This window comes from Diplotaxodon limnothrissa, linkage group LG19 (assembly GCF_057381915.1).
Source record: "Diplotaxodon limnothrissa isolate DT_005_m linkage group LG19, D_limnothrissa_male_GT1.1, whole genome shotgun sequence".
Taxonomy (NCBI): domain Eukaryota; kingdom Metazoa; phylum Chordata; class Actinopteri; order Cichliformes; family Cichlidae; genus Diplotaxodon; species Diplotaxodon limnothrissa.
This window is the reverse complement of record NC_140614.1, coordinates 6,424,138-6,440,769: the sequence shown is the minus strand read 5'-3', so window position 1 is coordinate 6,440,769 and position 16,632 is coordinate 6,424,138. Positions and strand designations below refer to the sequence as shown.

Below are 16,632 nucleotides of genomic sequence, written 5' to 3'. Positions count from 1 at the left end.
CACATCGTCGCATGGAGTCTATCAGATTGTCAATTGTGGCCTTTGGAATGTTGGTCCACTCCACTTCAATGGCTGTGCGAGGTTGTTGGATATTCGTGGGAACTGGTACACGCTGTCGTATACGCCGGTCAAGCACATCCCGAACATGCTCAATGGGTGACATGTCCGGTGAGTATGCTGGCCATGCAAGAACTGGGACATTCTCAGCTGCCATCTGCCCTGAACAATGTGAACCATGATTCATCCGTGAAGCGCACACCTCTCCAACGTGCCAGACGCCATCGAATGTGAGCATTTTCCCACACAAGTCTGTTACGGCGAAGAGCTGGAGTCAGGTCAAGACCCCGATGAGGACGACGGGCATGCAGTTGAGCGTCCCTGAGACGGTTTCTGACAGTTTGTGCAGAAATTGTTTGGTTGTGCAAACCAATTGTTCCAGCAGCTGTCTGGGTGGCTGGTCTCAGACGATCTTGAAGGTGAACCTGCTGGATGTGGAGGTCCTGGGCTGGTGTGGTTACACGAGGTCTGCGGTTGTGAGGCCGGTTGGATGTGCTGCCATATTCTCTGAAACGCCTGTGGAGACGGCTTATGGTTGAGAAATGAACATTCAATGCACGGGCGACAGATCTGGTTGACATTCCTGCTGTCAGCATGCCAATTGCACGCTCCCTCATTGCTTGTGGCATCTGTGGCATTTTGCTGTGAGACAAAACTGCACATTCCAGGGTGGCCTTTTGTTGTGGGCAGTCTGAGGTACACCTGTGCACTACTCATGATGTCAGATCAGCATCCTGATGTGGCACACCTGTGAGGTGGGATGGATTATCTCAATATAGCAGATGTGCCCACTACCACACATTTGGACTGATTTGTGACCACTGTTTGGGAGGGATGGTTATATTGTGTATCTGGAATGAATTTTAGGTCTCTACGTCCATCCCATGGGGAATGGGAGCAAAAACAAAAGTGTTGCGTTTATATTTTTGTTCAGTGTAATTAATTTCTTAAATTACAGTATTTTAAGACATGTAGATGGCTGGTGTGACAGAAGTGGATGCTAGGTATAGGATGATGGAGCAGCTAGATGAAGAGGATTAAAGCCTCTGATAGACCTTTAGCTTACAGGTCTTTTTGCATTTTGGAATTTTATATTTTCAGTAAGTATTTGGGTGGAGTTTCTGTTTAGAGGGGTGCAATGGTGAAAGGTTGACATCAAGACAGTCCTGAGTTTAAATCTGCCAACCTGCTGGGGCCTCTCTGCTTGGAGTTTGTACGCTGGCCATCAGTGTTACTGTGGGAGTGAATTGTTGTCAGTCTCTATGTCCTGCAATAGACTGACAATAATGGTTTGTTTAGTTTTTTACTGTTTCCTAAAGAGTTGTGTTTGTATACTTCACCCTCCAAACTTATCTTCAATAAAAAATGATTATTTTACAAGAAACATAACAAATTTGTTGCTATTATTTTCAGCATTATTTTCAATAATAACAATTATTGCTTAAAAGCAATTTGCATGTACATAAATTACAGGTAAAGAAAAAGAATTGAACAAATAAAAGAAGTAAAAGGCACATATGATAGGTTTACATTCCAACATAATTTGAAATTCAGAATAAATATAGCATCAGTCAAAGGAGCTTGCAAAGAAAAGCGTCTGGACTGAAGAAGCTTCTTGGATGAGAGGTGAAACGTCTTCAAGCAACTTAATGGTATAGAAATGATATCTTGAATTTGGATGTAAACATGTTCACCCACATGTTTACATCATCTCTAAAATTAGAAGTATCCTGTCTCAAAGTGACCCTGAAAAACTAGTTAATGCATTTATTACTTCTAGGCTGGACTACTGAAATTCATTATTATCAGGATGTCTTAAAAACTCCCTGAAAATCCTTCAGTTAATCCAAAATGGGTCCCTGTTAAATCCAGAATTGAATTCAAAATCCTGCTGTTAAGGACTTAAATAATCAGGCCTCATCCTATCTTAATGACCTTGTAGTACCATATCACCCTATTAGAGCACTTTGCTCTCACACTGCAGGCCTACTTGTTGTTCCTAGAGTATTTAAAAGTAGAATGGGAGGCAGAGCTTCCAGTTTGGATTCAGGAGACAGACACTATCTCTACTTTTAAGATTAGGCCAAAAACTTTCCTTTTTGCTAAAGCATATATTTAGGGTGACCCTGAATCCTCCCTTAGATATGTTGCAATAGGTGTAGGCTGCTGGGGGACATTGAGTATTTCTTCTTCAGTCACCTTTCTCACTCACTATGTGTTAATAAACCTCTCTGCGTTGAATCATACTTGTTATTAATCTCTGTCTCTCTTCCACAGCATGTCTTTTATCCTGTCTTCCTTCTCTCACCCCAACCGGTCGCAGCAGATGGCCCCGCCCCTCCCTGAGCCTGGTTCTGCTGGAGGTTTCTTCCTGTTAAAAGGGAGTTTTTCCTTACTGCTGTCGCCAAAGTGCTTGCTCACAGGGGGTCATATGAATGTTGGGTTTTTTTCTCTGTATGTATGGCTCAGCTAGGGCCATACAATATAAAGCGCATTGAGGTGACTGTTGTTGTGATTTGGCGCATATAAATAAAATTGAATTGCATACATACATATTTAAACAACAACTGACAGTGTACTATGTATTATAGATTATTATGGTGGGAAGATGCCAAAAATACAAAGGTTAAAAGGTAAACATATTATCCAAAATACAAAATGTCTTGTGTTATTAGTTACAATATACATCAACATGTTCATGTACTCTAGATGCAGGTTTAAGGGACAAAATAAAAGGTGTTCATGTGGCCATCAATAAACGGTAAACTACATACTCAAAGACATGAATACAAACAAACTGCAGCGAAACCTGTATGTATAATTTATCACATTTAAGCCACACTTAAATGGAAAAAAACCCTACTGAGCTGAGGGACTATGAAATATGAAACACGACAAGTAAACAACAACAACAGACTTGTTATGAAAGAAAATCAGACAATATGATGTGTGTGAAGAAAAAATAGAAAATGCGCCAGAATGGCAGAGAATAGTGTTTGATTAGGACTTGTGTTCGCAAGCCCGTACTTTCAAATTTCTCTCAAAAAAGAGAGAGAGAGCACAGAAATCCCTAAAAACCTAAACAACAAGCCTCATGTGTGGCTGTGAAACTTCTGCTTGAAGCTTCACAGTTTTACAAAAGATGAGCAATGGTATCAGAAATTATCATGCTTCTCTGGTAAAAAGGCAAAAAACACATGTCTGTGGCCATAAAACCACTGAGGCTACAAGTCTGCTCACACTGCACTAGAAAACTTATAAGATATTTAGCAAGTCAAATTTGCTCAACTGTATCGATCTGTTTTTAATGAATTCAGCCCCAGCTGAGCCATACTTTTCTCTTATTTGGAACGTCAAAACTTTCCAAATTTCCAAATAATATCCCACTTTTCCAGAGAAAATAGAGCTTTGGCTCAAATGTGTTCTAGATTTAGAGTTGATTGCATGAAATTGACAAGTAAAGCATGGCATCAGAAATTAAAATACTTGCTGTTGAACATTCACACTGCTTAGTCACTATTACAGTGAGTAAAAAAGCTTAGAAAGCTAACCAGCCTAAAGAGTCATTCTCACTATCACCAGCATCCAACAAGCCATCAAACTCAACTTAAAGGCTTGATCACTACATAGAAAGTAGTGTATATGACACCTGAACTTGAATGTTTTATCGTTTTTCCAGTTGCAATGTTTTTGATATTTCAAAAGCAAGAAATCTCACGCAGACTTGTCACATAAAAACAAGATTTACCAGAACCTTCAAATGGGGACTCGTGACTACTAATGTCAAACTTTGTGTTTTGATATATTTGTCACTAGAGCATGGCTGTGCCAGCAAAGGAAGTTGTACTGAAGATATATCATGTTAGTCAAAGTGTATCAAAGCTGTAATATTTAAAAAAAAACCTTACTGTAAAAAGGTGAGCTGTTGTTTTGCAACAACACAGAATGCCCCCTCTAGTACATAAGCAGTGCTGTGTGCTTCTCTTTACTTGACTGTTTTAAAAATTCAGTGTCACCGTGACATGTTTGTGTTGGTGTCTAGCATCAGCAGACACTGCTACAGCACAGACGTAATTCAACAACCAACCTGCATGATAATCTGATCTTGCTCTCTAATCTACATCATCTTGGCTTTCTGCGGGGAGTGGAAGTCCAGTCATTGCTTGATGCTATTGGCCAGAGGAGCAGACAGCTTGGGTTGGTAGACTAAATACGAAATTTAGGTGCCACTACTACTGACCCTGTCAACAGCAGCGAAGCCTGAAAAACTATGAGTCAATTGTGTTGTTGCACTGATGAGTACGGTTGTTGTCACAACAGCGTCAGTGCATCAACAATACTGTCTACTTATTAATGAAGTAAAGATGTAGATGTGTTACTTTGCTTAAATTTACAAAATCCCCAAACTTTTTATGTGTTTTTTATTTGTTTTATTTGATGGGTCTATGCACAGTTGTGGTCATGTACTCATGGTGATTTTGGGCTATTAATGATCTCTTAAACTGATCTTTTTACAGGGTGAAAGGATTTACAGCATACAACTTAATCCAAATCCAAAATAAACTCTACAAGTTTGAGTTTATTTTTGGATTTTCCCTAATCCACACACACAGGGTCAAATACATACATACATACACCCTTGGACATTTAACCTTTGGTTATCTGTTAGAAAGCTGCACCTCAACAAGATATTTTTGGTAGCCATCAACAGCTTTTGCATAATTCTGGCTGAATGTTTGACCATTCTTCTCTTCTTGGCAGAACTGGAGGAGTTTAGTATCTAGGCTCATTTTTACCTGTTTCCTTTTAACTATCTGAAAACCTAAAAAAATCATTCTAAAGTTGGCTTTAGAGAATAGGCTTTTTCTAAAACCAACTGTGAAGTCAAATAAAGAACAATCTGACTGTCAGTGATGTGAGAAGAAGTCATAAATACATCCACCTACACAGAAAGCAGCAAGAAAGGTTTGTCAGACTGCAAAGTGGAGTGATGTCTGTTATTATTACTATTTATGTACCATGTACAAAGAGCTGAATGCCTTACCCGCTTGCGCAAGTTACAGGTGAGGATGAGGTTGCGGGAGAAAGAGTTGGCGAAGGAACTGTAAAACTCCAAAACTTTGAGCAAAGCTTCCCTCTTGATGACGTGGAGGTCACAGTAGGTAAGCGCTCTAACATTTGCACACGCATGTGCAAGAGTCGTTTCTTTCCAAAAGACATCTCCGAACACGTCACCTTTTCCTGAGGACACAGTAAACAGGAAGAGCATTTTATTCATCAGTGACAACTATCGCAACATCAATTGTTTACAAAGATGACAGCTGAGGTAAAGCACAGAACAAGCCCTGCATGCCCCACACATTCAGTAAATTAATACTGTGAAGTTACACAAGTTATTCAGATTCCTGCTGCTGTGGCACAGCACAGCCTAATGTTGGAAATGCTTACCAACAATGAGTTACAAGCACGAACACACTAAGAAGAAGTGGGGGGAAAAAAAGAAATCCTGTCCTGTTATCTATGAAACTGGAAAATCATGTAAGATTTGTTTTGTTATATAAATCTGTTGTGTCTGCTTTTGTTTGGTAAAGAAAAATAAATCTATGTATGTATACAGCGGCTCTTTTTATTTTGCAATTTGCAAGTTGGGAAAAGGTCCAAGTTTAATAATTTATTTTATTATACAAACACAAATTTGCATTTAAGAACACCTGACTTTTCTTTGTATAGGCTGTCAGTTATTGGACATACAAAGAAAATCATAATTGGCAAAATACAGTATCCGCAGGTCACACTTACAAAAAATGGTAAATGACAATCGGCCGATAAAACTGCAATTTGTGCATCTCTAGTTTAATTGAAAAAATATAGAAGCCTTTAAAAAGTATCTCATAGAAAGCAAGAAAAAAGTGTAGACCACAGTCATATAGGACTGGGGAGCTGTCTGCGATCTTCTGGCAACTATGACTCACTACACCTGTCACTAGGCCTGAATGAATGAGGCTGAATATACTATAAGAGCTGCTTGTAATGTATAACTTGAGATGTAGTGATTTACTAGCAATTTCTGAGTATGTCTACAAACAACCCTGTCGATGTCTGATATGGAGCCACATATACCATTGCTGCATATTTCTGTGTTTTACCACCACCCACCAAAGTGTGAGTTTACATGAGTTAAATGGTCACACAGCATGGAAATGTCATTTAAGAAATACATTAATATTTAATGAGAATGACATTAAATCTCTGTGTGAACCACACTCTTCTTCTTCTATCAGTCTACGCTTTGTTCCTTAGCAACAGTTTTACCTGGCCAAGTCCATAGCAAATAGACCTGCTGATTTAACCATTTTCATCATTAAAAGTTGATGGCAGCTGGCATGTAGTGGGTATGGATACTGTTATGTTGCCAGGTAGATAACTAATAAACCATAGAAGAAACCAGAAAAAATATTTTTTGAAACATTGACTATAGAGTTCTGCTTCACCCTTGGGTGTTGATCAATGTGTCTGAAGTATAGCAAATTTCTTTGAAGCACTTAGTCTTTGGAAATAGAAAGTTCACCATCCATGACGTGTATGCTCAGTAGATGGTTCTTATATAGCCCTATTCTACTCCACTTGAGCATTCCAAGTGCTTTATAAGCATGTTGGCACTGTTGGTAAACCTGGGTGAGCTACAGACAGCCCATCTAGCTGCCTCTATTGCCAGATGGAGCAAGTGTACAAATCATGTGGTGCAACTGCTCTGTAGGCTACTCCTGCTTGTGCAGTGGTTGGTCTGCCAACCAGTCGCAGAGAAGAGCAAACGTGTCTACTGTAGCCACTACCTGTGTTTTTTGTACTTTTTAAAAAACTATTAAATACCTACACACACAGAAAACAACTGCAGTAGCATGACAGAGTATGCACGAGGCTGCTACATAACCTTTGTTTTTTTTTCTAGGAGATTCATAAAGTCTTTAAAATCTTTTTAAAAAATACAGTAGGAACATATCTGAAGAACAGCAGAATTTAAAAAATATCTTAAAAAAGTTATGACCTAGTGAATAAACAAAAATTCAGCTAAAACCTTCTGGATGATGAAGCAGATGACATATAGCAGACGTATATATGTATAGCAGATGAATGAATATTTACACTTGTGAGCACCTCCTGAGCAGTGCCATGCTTGTTGTCATAATAACAACACAGGAAGAGAACAACAATTATAGGAACGAACGAATACATCATGTCATCAAAAAATATTTGTGATTGATGAATTCAATGGGTGTCTGATAGTCAAAAAATTAATGTGTATCAATTGACTCCAAAAAGGCTCCAACCCCACTGTGTTTCCTGATATGAAAAGAAATGAAGTTATAAAACACAAAAATAGTTTAAAAATGACCCATTATGAAATCAAGATATCTTAAATAGGCAGCATACAGAATATAATGGTGCTTCTGCATGACTTTTCCCAGAAGACATCTGTGCACTCTGAGCTCAAGAAAGTGAAGACGAGACTCAAATCTGTGTCAAACTTGCCACAACTATCGTCTCAGCATTTTTCTGACAGCTGACCTGGATAAGATGTGACAAAAAGCAGTCCACGCTGTCCACAAGCTGTCACAACACGCTGAGTAATACGCGTATACTGCTTCCAACATACAGTCGCAAAACGAAGCATGTATGCCACTGTGGGTGTGTGAGTGAGTGAATCTCATCTTGACAATCCCTCCCTCCATTTCCTTCTGAACATCCAACAGAGGCTCAGGCAGCAGGACTCATCTGGAATGAGCTCCCTGGAGACCCACAGTTCCTTGCCAATTAGGAGTCTGGATGTGGATGTGGTCACGCGGACCAGGGGGTGCTGAAGATGGTGGCAATGTGTGCACTGAATCTAACGCGTACAATGAGATTATAGATGGATGAAGATGGATACATTGGGGCCATAACCCCCATTTCCAGGCTCTGCAATACTCCTGATCACTCAAACACATCTAAAGCCTTCATATTATTCTGCCTGTCTGCAAGAAGGAAAGTGGTGTACAGTGTTAGACTATAGATAAGAAGCAAAAAAGAAATAATCAACTCTCATATGCAGTCTTAAAGCCTAAATGTTATCTTTTTGACTGCAGCCAAAGGTTATAATTTTTGGACTAACAGTGTAAGTCTTAAGTTATCAGCAAACACTGATAAGCTTTGTTAGAAAGTTGCATTCATACCTGCTAATAAGTAGCAAGTAACAGACTAATAAAGTACTAGAATTTTACTCACCAAAACTGAAGCATAAACTTTGTTGCAGAGTCTATGTCATAGCTCAGCATATATTTTAATCTGGGGCAGAAAATGTGTGCCCACAGTAGCCTGCAACGGGCTATTTTGGGTCGCTATATAGGTTTTCTATGGGCAAGACTATTATGGGTTGCCCACAGAAAACTGTAATGGGGGACCTTCAGGGTAAAACTACTATGGGGCCTGTATGGGCTAACCCACAAAGCAGCCACAGAGGGTTTTCTCTGAGCAAGCCCACCGTCGGGTACCCAGAGAATTTCCTCTTGGGGATCCAAAAGGGCAAAATTGCTACAGGCCCCACATTGGCTACCTTTGCCCATAGAAAACTCATGTGTTCTGCAGCTCTAATTAGAAAACTGTCTCAAGCCCCTTGTGTCTGCAACCTGTTAATTAATGAAACCACACCCTTAATCTTAAGAATTAGTGTCACTAGTGGTGACAGCAAAAGTTGCAGGCCTTGAAACAAATAGCTGATGGGTTGTAGCAGCCACCACATTAGAGGCTAAAAATCATGAACTACCCTAAAATGGCAATTACCAGTTAGCATTCTCTAAACAGATAGATTGCAAATTGCATTTTTCTTGCCCTCATCAATCATATGCTGGTCTGCCAGTCTGGCATCAAAAATCTGAGATGATGCAAAGGAAATCAGCTGACTAGCATGTTCTAATATTTGTTCATGTTGTTTGGACAGGTTTTCTCTACTATAGAGAATCTTCAACAACAGTTCAGGATTTTCTGTTTTCTGCAATCCAGATGTTGATATTATTTAACCATCTATGACTAACAAAACCCTCACAAGAACAGCTCATTCAGATGGCTGGTAGTGAAAATGTTACAGCATGGCCTGGTAAACAAAGCCCACATTTTACTCCACCTTTGCTTTTGTGATCAACTTTTTGGCTTCTCAGGCCAGACCACAAATTGTACGACCATAGAATCAGAATCAGAATCAGAATGGGTTTATTGCCAGATGTTGAGGTTTACAACATTAGGAAATTGCTGCGGTGCTTCAGTGCAGACAATAAGAATTAAAGTGCTATGTAGAAAGAAAGATATGTGCATGAGATATACATGAGATATATACATGAGAATAAGAATTATGAGTGCTACGTAGAAAGATATATACATGAGTGCAGGTGGTGATCAGTGCCAAACATGAAATGATGCAGTGACACAGCGTAGGGTCATGTGTTAGTGGCGGGGACAATCATGTGGTTATTGTTCATGTGTCCAACAGCAGAGGGGAAGAAACTGTTCTTGTGGCGAGAGGTTCTGGTGCGAATGGACCGGAGCCTCCTGCCTGAGGGGAGCAGGTCAAACAGACTGTGTCCAGGGTGAGAAGGGTCAGCTGAGATCCGGGCTGCACGCCGCAGTGTCCTGGAGGTGTACAGGTCCTGCAGAGATGGGAGTCTGCAGCCAATCACCTTCTCAGCAGAGCGCACAACACGCTGCAGTCTCTGTTTGTCCCTGATAGTGGCTCCAGCGTACCACACGGTGATGGAGGAGGTGAGGATGGACTCGATGATTGCAGTGTAGAATTGCATCATCGTCCGTGTTGGCAGGTTGAATTTCTTCAGCTGCCTCAGGAAGTACATCCTCTGCTGGGCTTTCTTGATGACGGAGGTGATGGTGGGCTCCCACTTCAGGTCCTGGGTGATGGTGGTACCCAGGAAGCGGAATGAGTCCACAGAGGTGATGGGGGTGTCAGTCAGGATGATGGGGGGGAGTGGGGCTGTGTGCTTCCTGAAGTCCACAATAATCTCCACTGTCTTCTGGGCATTCAGCACCAGGTTGTTGTGGCTGCACCAAGACACCAGACGTTCAACCTCCCTCCTGTAGGCAGACTCGTCCCCGTCCGAGATGAGCCCAATGACGGTGGTGTCATCTGCGAACTTGATTAGCTTGACAGACTGGTGGGTGGAGGTGCAGCAGTTGGTGTACAGGGAGAAGAGCAGAGGAGAAAGAACACAGCCCTGAGGGGAGCCGGTGCTGATGGTCCGGGAGTCCGAGACATTCTTTCCCAGCCTCACGTGCTGCTTCCTGTCCGTCAGGAAGTCAGTGATCCACCGGCAGATGGGATCAGGCACATTCATCTGGGAAAGCTTGCCTCGGAGATGGTCTGGAAGGATGGTGTTGAAGGCAGAGCTGAAGTCCACAAACAGGATCCTGGCGTAGGTTCCTGGGGAGTCCAGATGCTGCAGGATGAAGTGTAGGGCCATGTTGATGGCGTCGTCTACAGACCTGTTGGCTCTATATGCAAACTGCAGGGGGTCCAGGAGGGGGGCCGTGAGGGTCTTGAGATGGGAGAGAACTAGGCGCTCAAATGACTTCATGACCACAGATGTCAGAGCCACGGGTCTGTAGTCATTTAGTCCAGTGATCCTAGGTTTCTTGGGGACAGGGATTATGGTAGAGGACTTGAAGCAGGCAGGCACATGACATGCCTGCAGTGAGGAGTTGAAGATGCCAGAAAACACTGGGGCCAGCTCGTTTGCACAGTGTCTGAGGGTGGCAGGAGACACACCGTCTGGGCCGGGAGCTTTCCGAGCATTCAGACTCCTAAACTGCTTCCTCACATCTGCTTCATGAATATGAAGAGTTGTGGTCGGAGGAGGTGGTGTGAAATCCTCTTTTGTGTGGGGTGAGGGGGCGGGTGTTGCAGGTGAACAGTTTGAAGGTGGTGATGGCTCTATGGAGGGGGGAGAGGTGGGGGAATGAGTGTCCAAAGTGCCTCTATTGTTGGGGTCGTTGGAGGTGTGAAGGCTGCCTGATGGCTCGTCAAAACGGCAGTAGAAGTCGTTGAGGGTGTTGGCTAAGAGCAAGTCATCAGTGGAGTGGGGGGTTTTAGGCTTGTAGTTTGTAATATTCCTAAAACCTTTCCACACAGAGGCCGAGTCATTCTCTGAGATCTGCTGCTGCATCTTCTCAGAGTGCTGATGTTTGGCAATGTCCACTTCTTTAGTGAACCTGTACTTGGCCTCTCTGTAGCAGTCCCTGTCTCCGCTTCTGAACGCCTTACTCTTTTCCAGCCACAGCTTTTTGAGTTTAGGAGTAAACCAGGGTTTGTCATTGTTATAACTCACCCTGGTGCGTGATGGCACAATGCTGTCCTCACAGAAGTGGATATAGGAGGTGACAGTGTCCGTAAACTCGTCCAAGCTGTTAGAAGCAGCCTTCATTGTGTCCCAGTCTGTGGTCTCCAAACACGTGCGAAGCTCCTCCACAGCCTCGTTGCTCCACAGTTTTTTGGTCCTCACGACAGGTTTGGAGAGCTTCAGCCTCTGTCTGTACGTGGGGATCAGGTGGATCATGACGTGGTCAGAAAGTCCGAGTGAAGCGCGCGGCACCGCGCGATAGGCCCCGCTGATCGTGCTGTAGCAGTGGTCCAATGTCCTCTCCTCTCTGGTCGGGCATTTAATATACTGCTTGTATTTCGGAAGCTCATGGCTCAGATTGGCTTTGTTAAAGTCCCCAAGAGCAATGATGAGAGAGTCCGGGTATGTCCGCTCCATGTGGAGAATCTGCTCTGCGAGTGCGCACTGAGCTGCTTGCGCATCCGCGTCTGGCGGGATGTAAACAGCGGCCAGGATGAATGAAGCAAACTCCCGCGGAGAATAAAACGGTTTGCAGTGAATAAAAAGATATTCCAGAGAGGGAGAGCAGTGCTGAGCAATCACTGTTACATCTGTGCACCAGCCACTATTGATGTAGAAGCAGACACTGGGACATAGCACTGGGATGTTGCACTCCTTCCTCTTGTAGAATCTTTAATTTGACTGTTTTATATGCTGTGAAGGAGTGCTACCTTTTCCTGATTGGGGCATGCACTTGTTCCTCATCCTGCCTTCCTCCCCTTTCTGCTTCTTCTCCATTCTGGCTTCTGTCACCAACTGATTGGATCAGTGCCATAGTTCTATGCTGCACCCTCAGAATATATATATTTCTGTTTTTTTAAAGGGCTGCCAACTTGCCATTCAAGGCAGCTGTGATTTAGTATGAACACCTAAACAATCTCTGCTCTTTGTGAGTAACTATATGTGAGACAAACAGAGTTCAGGGTAGGGTTAGAATTCTTTTGCATTGTTTTTTATAGTTCTTTATCCTCTTGCTATTCCCTGGAGAATGAGCCAAGAGTTAGATCTTTCTCTCTGTTGACTTAGATGGGGTCAGGGGCCTCACTTCCATTTTATTATTTTTAAATAGAATAATTAGGTAGGTTGGGATATTTCTGCATGAATTAAACTTTTTGTTTGTTGATTAATTAGCACCCATTTGCCCTGGTTGAGCTGTGCTTGATTTGTATTTCCACTGTATAAACTTTACTCAATCAGAGTGTGTCCAAACTTTGCTTGGACCTCTGAACATTACTTTCCTGTTCCCTTTCCTGTTCCCTAGGAAGCTGCGGTTCTATTCTATTATTATTTCTTTCTTTATTTCAACATGAAAACTAAAATCATTGAAAACGCTGAAGAAAAGAGACAAATCAATCACAGGTCAGTAAATTAAATGAATGTGAAGCGCATTTCAGCATGACCTGATCTTAGAATGCCAATAAACAAGCTACCCTCTAACTCATATTAACCTAGTTTACTTGTTCAATCACATCTCATCCCGAATCTGTGTCAGTATAGTCTGAGTGCTTTAAATGTTCAATTTGGGGAAAACAGTCTTGTTTTTTTCTGATCTTTCACTAAGGAACCCCATGCTGAAACAGCCTTGGCAGAGAAAACAACAGATGTTAATTCCTCCCTGCTGAATTTACTTCCAAGGTTTGTTTCCCCCATATTATCCCGACCCTCTGTGACACACTGTACAATAATACATCTTTGATCCCACTGGAATCCAACAGGACTTGCTGGGTGCCAAATCTTAGCCAACATAAACAACCCAGAAAAAAAAAGAATCAAAACAGATCACAGCTTTTCTTAGGCATCAGTGTCACTGAGACAAATGCGGTGTTATCCGGTGTTATCCGGTGGTATTTATGCAGATGAATGCATTTGCTCTAAATGAATTACACTGGAGAATTTCTTCTCTTTACAAACACCAACTCACAGTTAACGTTCTGACATATGTGTATCCCCCATCAGCAGAAAAAGAAATTACCTGTGGGTGGATGTGCCCTTCTATTGCTTTATCTAGCAGTGCTGCTCAACCTGATGGCAGTCCAATAAGATACATGTCAAGGTGGTACTTAGAACCGGTGTGCTGATGCTGCTGTAACCACTGTCAGCCCATTATCCTGAACCGAGTAGGTGGAGATAGTTATACAGCTGCAGTGACACTGATATCCTCCAACAGCAGCATTAGTGGTCCTTACTGTATTAGAAGCCCCACTATTACCATTTGAAGCCCATGCTGGCCTTGCCGCAGATAAACTGTCCACTTGTAGAAATGCTGTAGATATGAATGATTAATAATTTCTAGTGAAGATATAATTAAGTTCATTCTATTCTCAACAACAGGAACTTGAACTGCCTCAAAGTCCCAACATGACCAACAAGGTATTAATCAGCACTACTTACTCTAATAAGATGATTAATTAAAATAATTAGCTAATTAAATAGAGAATGTTGCTGCATCTGATTACAGCAATATGTCCACAGCACAAGCTTTATGAAGTGTAACCAAGGTGACCTGAAGGTCTGAGAGGGTTTAAGCACCTGGGAAGGGATCTCAAGACTGCATTGTAGGCGGTTGACAGGTGGTGTCGTTCTCTGTTTAATGATGGTTGTTTACAGTAGATACAGAAGGCTTCCTTTACTCGTCTCTCAAACCATCTGTCTTAATGGTCAGAAATGTGAATGTTCTTCTTCGGGTACAGATATACAGCTGAGTCTTGACTTGTTGAGGTAGCTGTTGAGGTGTTGTGCCATGCATCTGTAGAGTGGCTGTTTGGTTTGTACCATGTGGATGTCTCAGCACTCTTCACTACACTGCACAGCATAGACTATGTTGTGTAGCTTGTGTTTAGGAGTTTTGTCCTTGGGGCAAACCAGATTTTGTCTGACGGTGTGGCTGGATATCATACTTAGAATTAAATTGTCCCAAGTTTCTCAGACAAACCTGCTACATAAAGGATGAAACAGAATGCTGTTCTGTTTGCAGTGTTGGGGAGTGATGGAATACACGTACCGGCGTTACGTATTTAAAATACAAAACATGAGTGAATGTATTTGGTTACAGTTACCGTTTAAATGGGTGATAATCAGAATATATTTACTTTGTTGAAATAAATAGAATACATGGCAGTCATTTCTGGTTTCATATGTTTGGCTATCCCCTTTCTATGCCTTCTCCAATTTCTGTTATAAAATGCAGTCGGGTGTAGGTTTAGCTCAGTTGGATGAGCATGGTTAGAGCAGCCGGCGCAGGTTTGAGAACAACTCACGGCTCTTGTTTTAATTTTTTTTTTTTTTACTCAATTTCCATCTGGGATTAATACAGTACAAAACACGCAAAAAAAGGCTCTAATGTAAGCGTCCCGTTAACGCTGGTGACGTCAGTTACACAACGGACCCAGAGCCAGCATCCACGGGCAGGATCTCTTATTTGGAAATTCCGACACCACTTCATAATAAGAATAGGATGTGTGAATCTTCAGTATCTTCAATGTACTATTGCTATTTGATTTTTATTTATATTTATTTATTAATGAACTCATCACTGAGCTAACATTGTTAGCTGCCGTTAGCTGACTGAAGACTGTTAGGCCGTTTCTAAATACTCATGTACGCAGGTCTGTACTTGCGTTTTCGCTAGTCTGGACTTCCTAAATTCACACACGAGTCCAGACTTCCCGAGAACGCAGCGCGATTGTTCTACAATTGGAATGGCAGTGTACTTGATGACATCACAGCTGTCATTTTTACTGCCATCCCCTCTTAATGTAACTGTGATTAATATTTGCAATGGAAATTACACATGACATAAAAACATTATACATGATATACATGTTTAAAAAAAAGATAATTTGAACTGATTTTAACTAATCTGAATTGAATAAATATTTAAAATATAATCTGATTTTAGACTTGATGGATAGCATTAACAACCTGCTAGCTGCACGTAGTCATGTGCAGTTCCACATGATTATAAACAGACAAAAAGAAAACATATGACTGATACAGAAAAAGTTTTCTCCACCAGATCACTGCAAAAAGTGCAGCCTTGCCTAATGTCCACCCTATTGTTACTCATTTTATATTAAGATTTGAAAATCTAGTTGGTACTAGAAAAATTTGCATTTCCTGTGAAAATGCTGTGTGGATGCTTTAAAGCTGAAGCTGTCTGCAAAAACTAGCTGAAAAAGCTGAAAAGTTGCAGAAATTGTAAAAACTTTGCAGAAGCAAAGGAACTTTGCTAAAATGGAATAACTTAGCAGAACTGCAATATCTTAGAGGAAACATAATACTTGGCAGAAATACAATAGTATAGCAGAACTTTGTTGTAACTTACCAGAAACATGATAACCTCTCAAAAATACAAGAATTTAGGAGAAATAGTATAAGATAACAGAAAGAATATATTCAGCCAAAAATACTTAAGCATTACAGAAACACAATGATTTAGAAAAATAGTACAATACAGCAGAAATACTGTGATTTACCAGAGACACTGTGATGAACTATGAATATTGTAATTTTAAATCAATACTATGTTTTAGCACAAATACTATAATTTGACAGAAATACTATCATGTGGCAGAAATACTATGTTTCAGCACAAATACTCTGGTTTAGCACAAATATTATAACATAGCAGAAATACAATTATATAGCAGAAATGCTGTATTTAGAAAGAAAATATAATATAGTAGAAATAGTATGATTTAGCAGAAATACTACAATATAGCATAATAACAATGATTTAGAACAAATACTATGATTGAGCAGAATAGTAATAACTTAAGTGAAAATACTAGAAAAGTAAGATGACAAGCTGAAAAAAAAAAACGGAACATGGTTAAGTTCCCTCAAAACTAATTATTTTTCACCTGTGATAAAAAAATAAAGAAATAAAAATAAATGTAAAAAACAAGAAGGAACAGCCAACAGATACACACAAAATCAAATATGTATATACAAATGCACAGAGAGAGACACACACGGAGGGTCTATGCCAGTCAACCAGTCTGAATATAGCCTATTATATGTTTTTCTAACAATGAGATACTGCCCTAAAGAGGGTCTGTCTCTCTCTCTCTCTCTCTCTCTCTCTCTCTCTCTCTCTCTCTCTCTCATGCACACACACACACACACACACACACACACACACACACACACACACACA

At 41.0% G+C, this 16,632-nt stretch overlaps 1 protein-coding gene across 1 annotated transcript in view; it reads right to left on the bottom strand.

Annotated features, from left to right (window-relative positions):
- The window catches only part of kcnh5b (potassium voltage-gated channel, subfamily H (eag-related), member 5b), a 189,663-nt gene that overhangs the window by 47,118 nt on the left and 125,913 nt on the right, over window positions 1–16,632 (bottom strand). Inside the window, exon 12 of the mRNA XM_085379214.1 lies at window positions 5,102–5,298. Within this exon, the coding sequence (XP_085235340.1) occupies window positions 5,102–5,298 (197 nt within the window). The remainder of the gene's footprint in view (window positions 1–5,101; window positions 5,299–16,632) is intronic.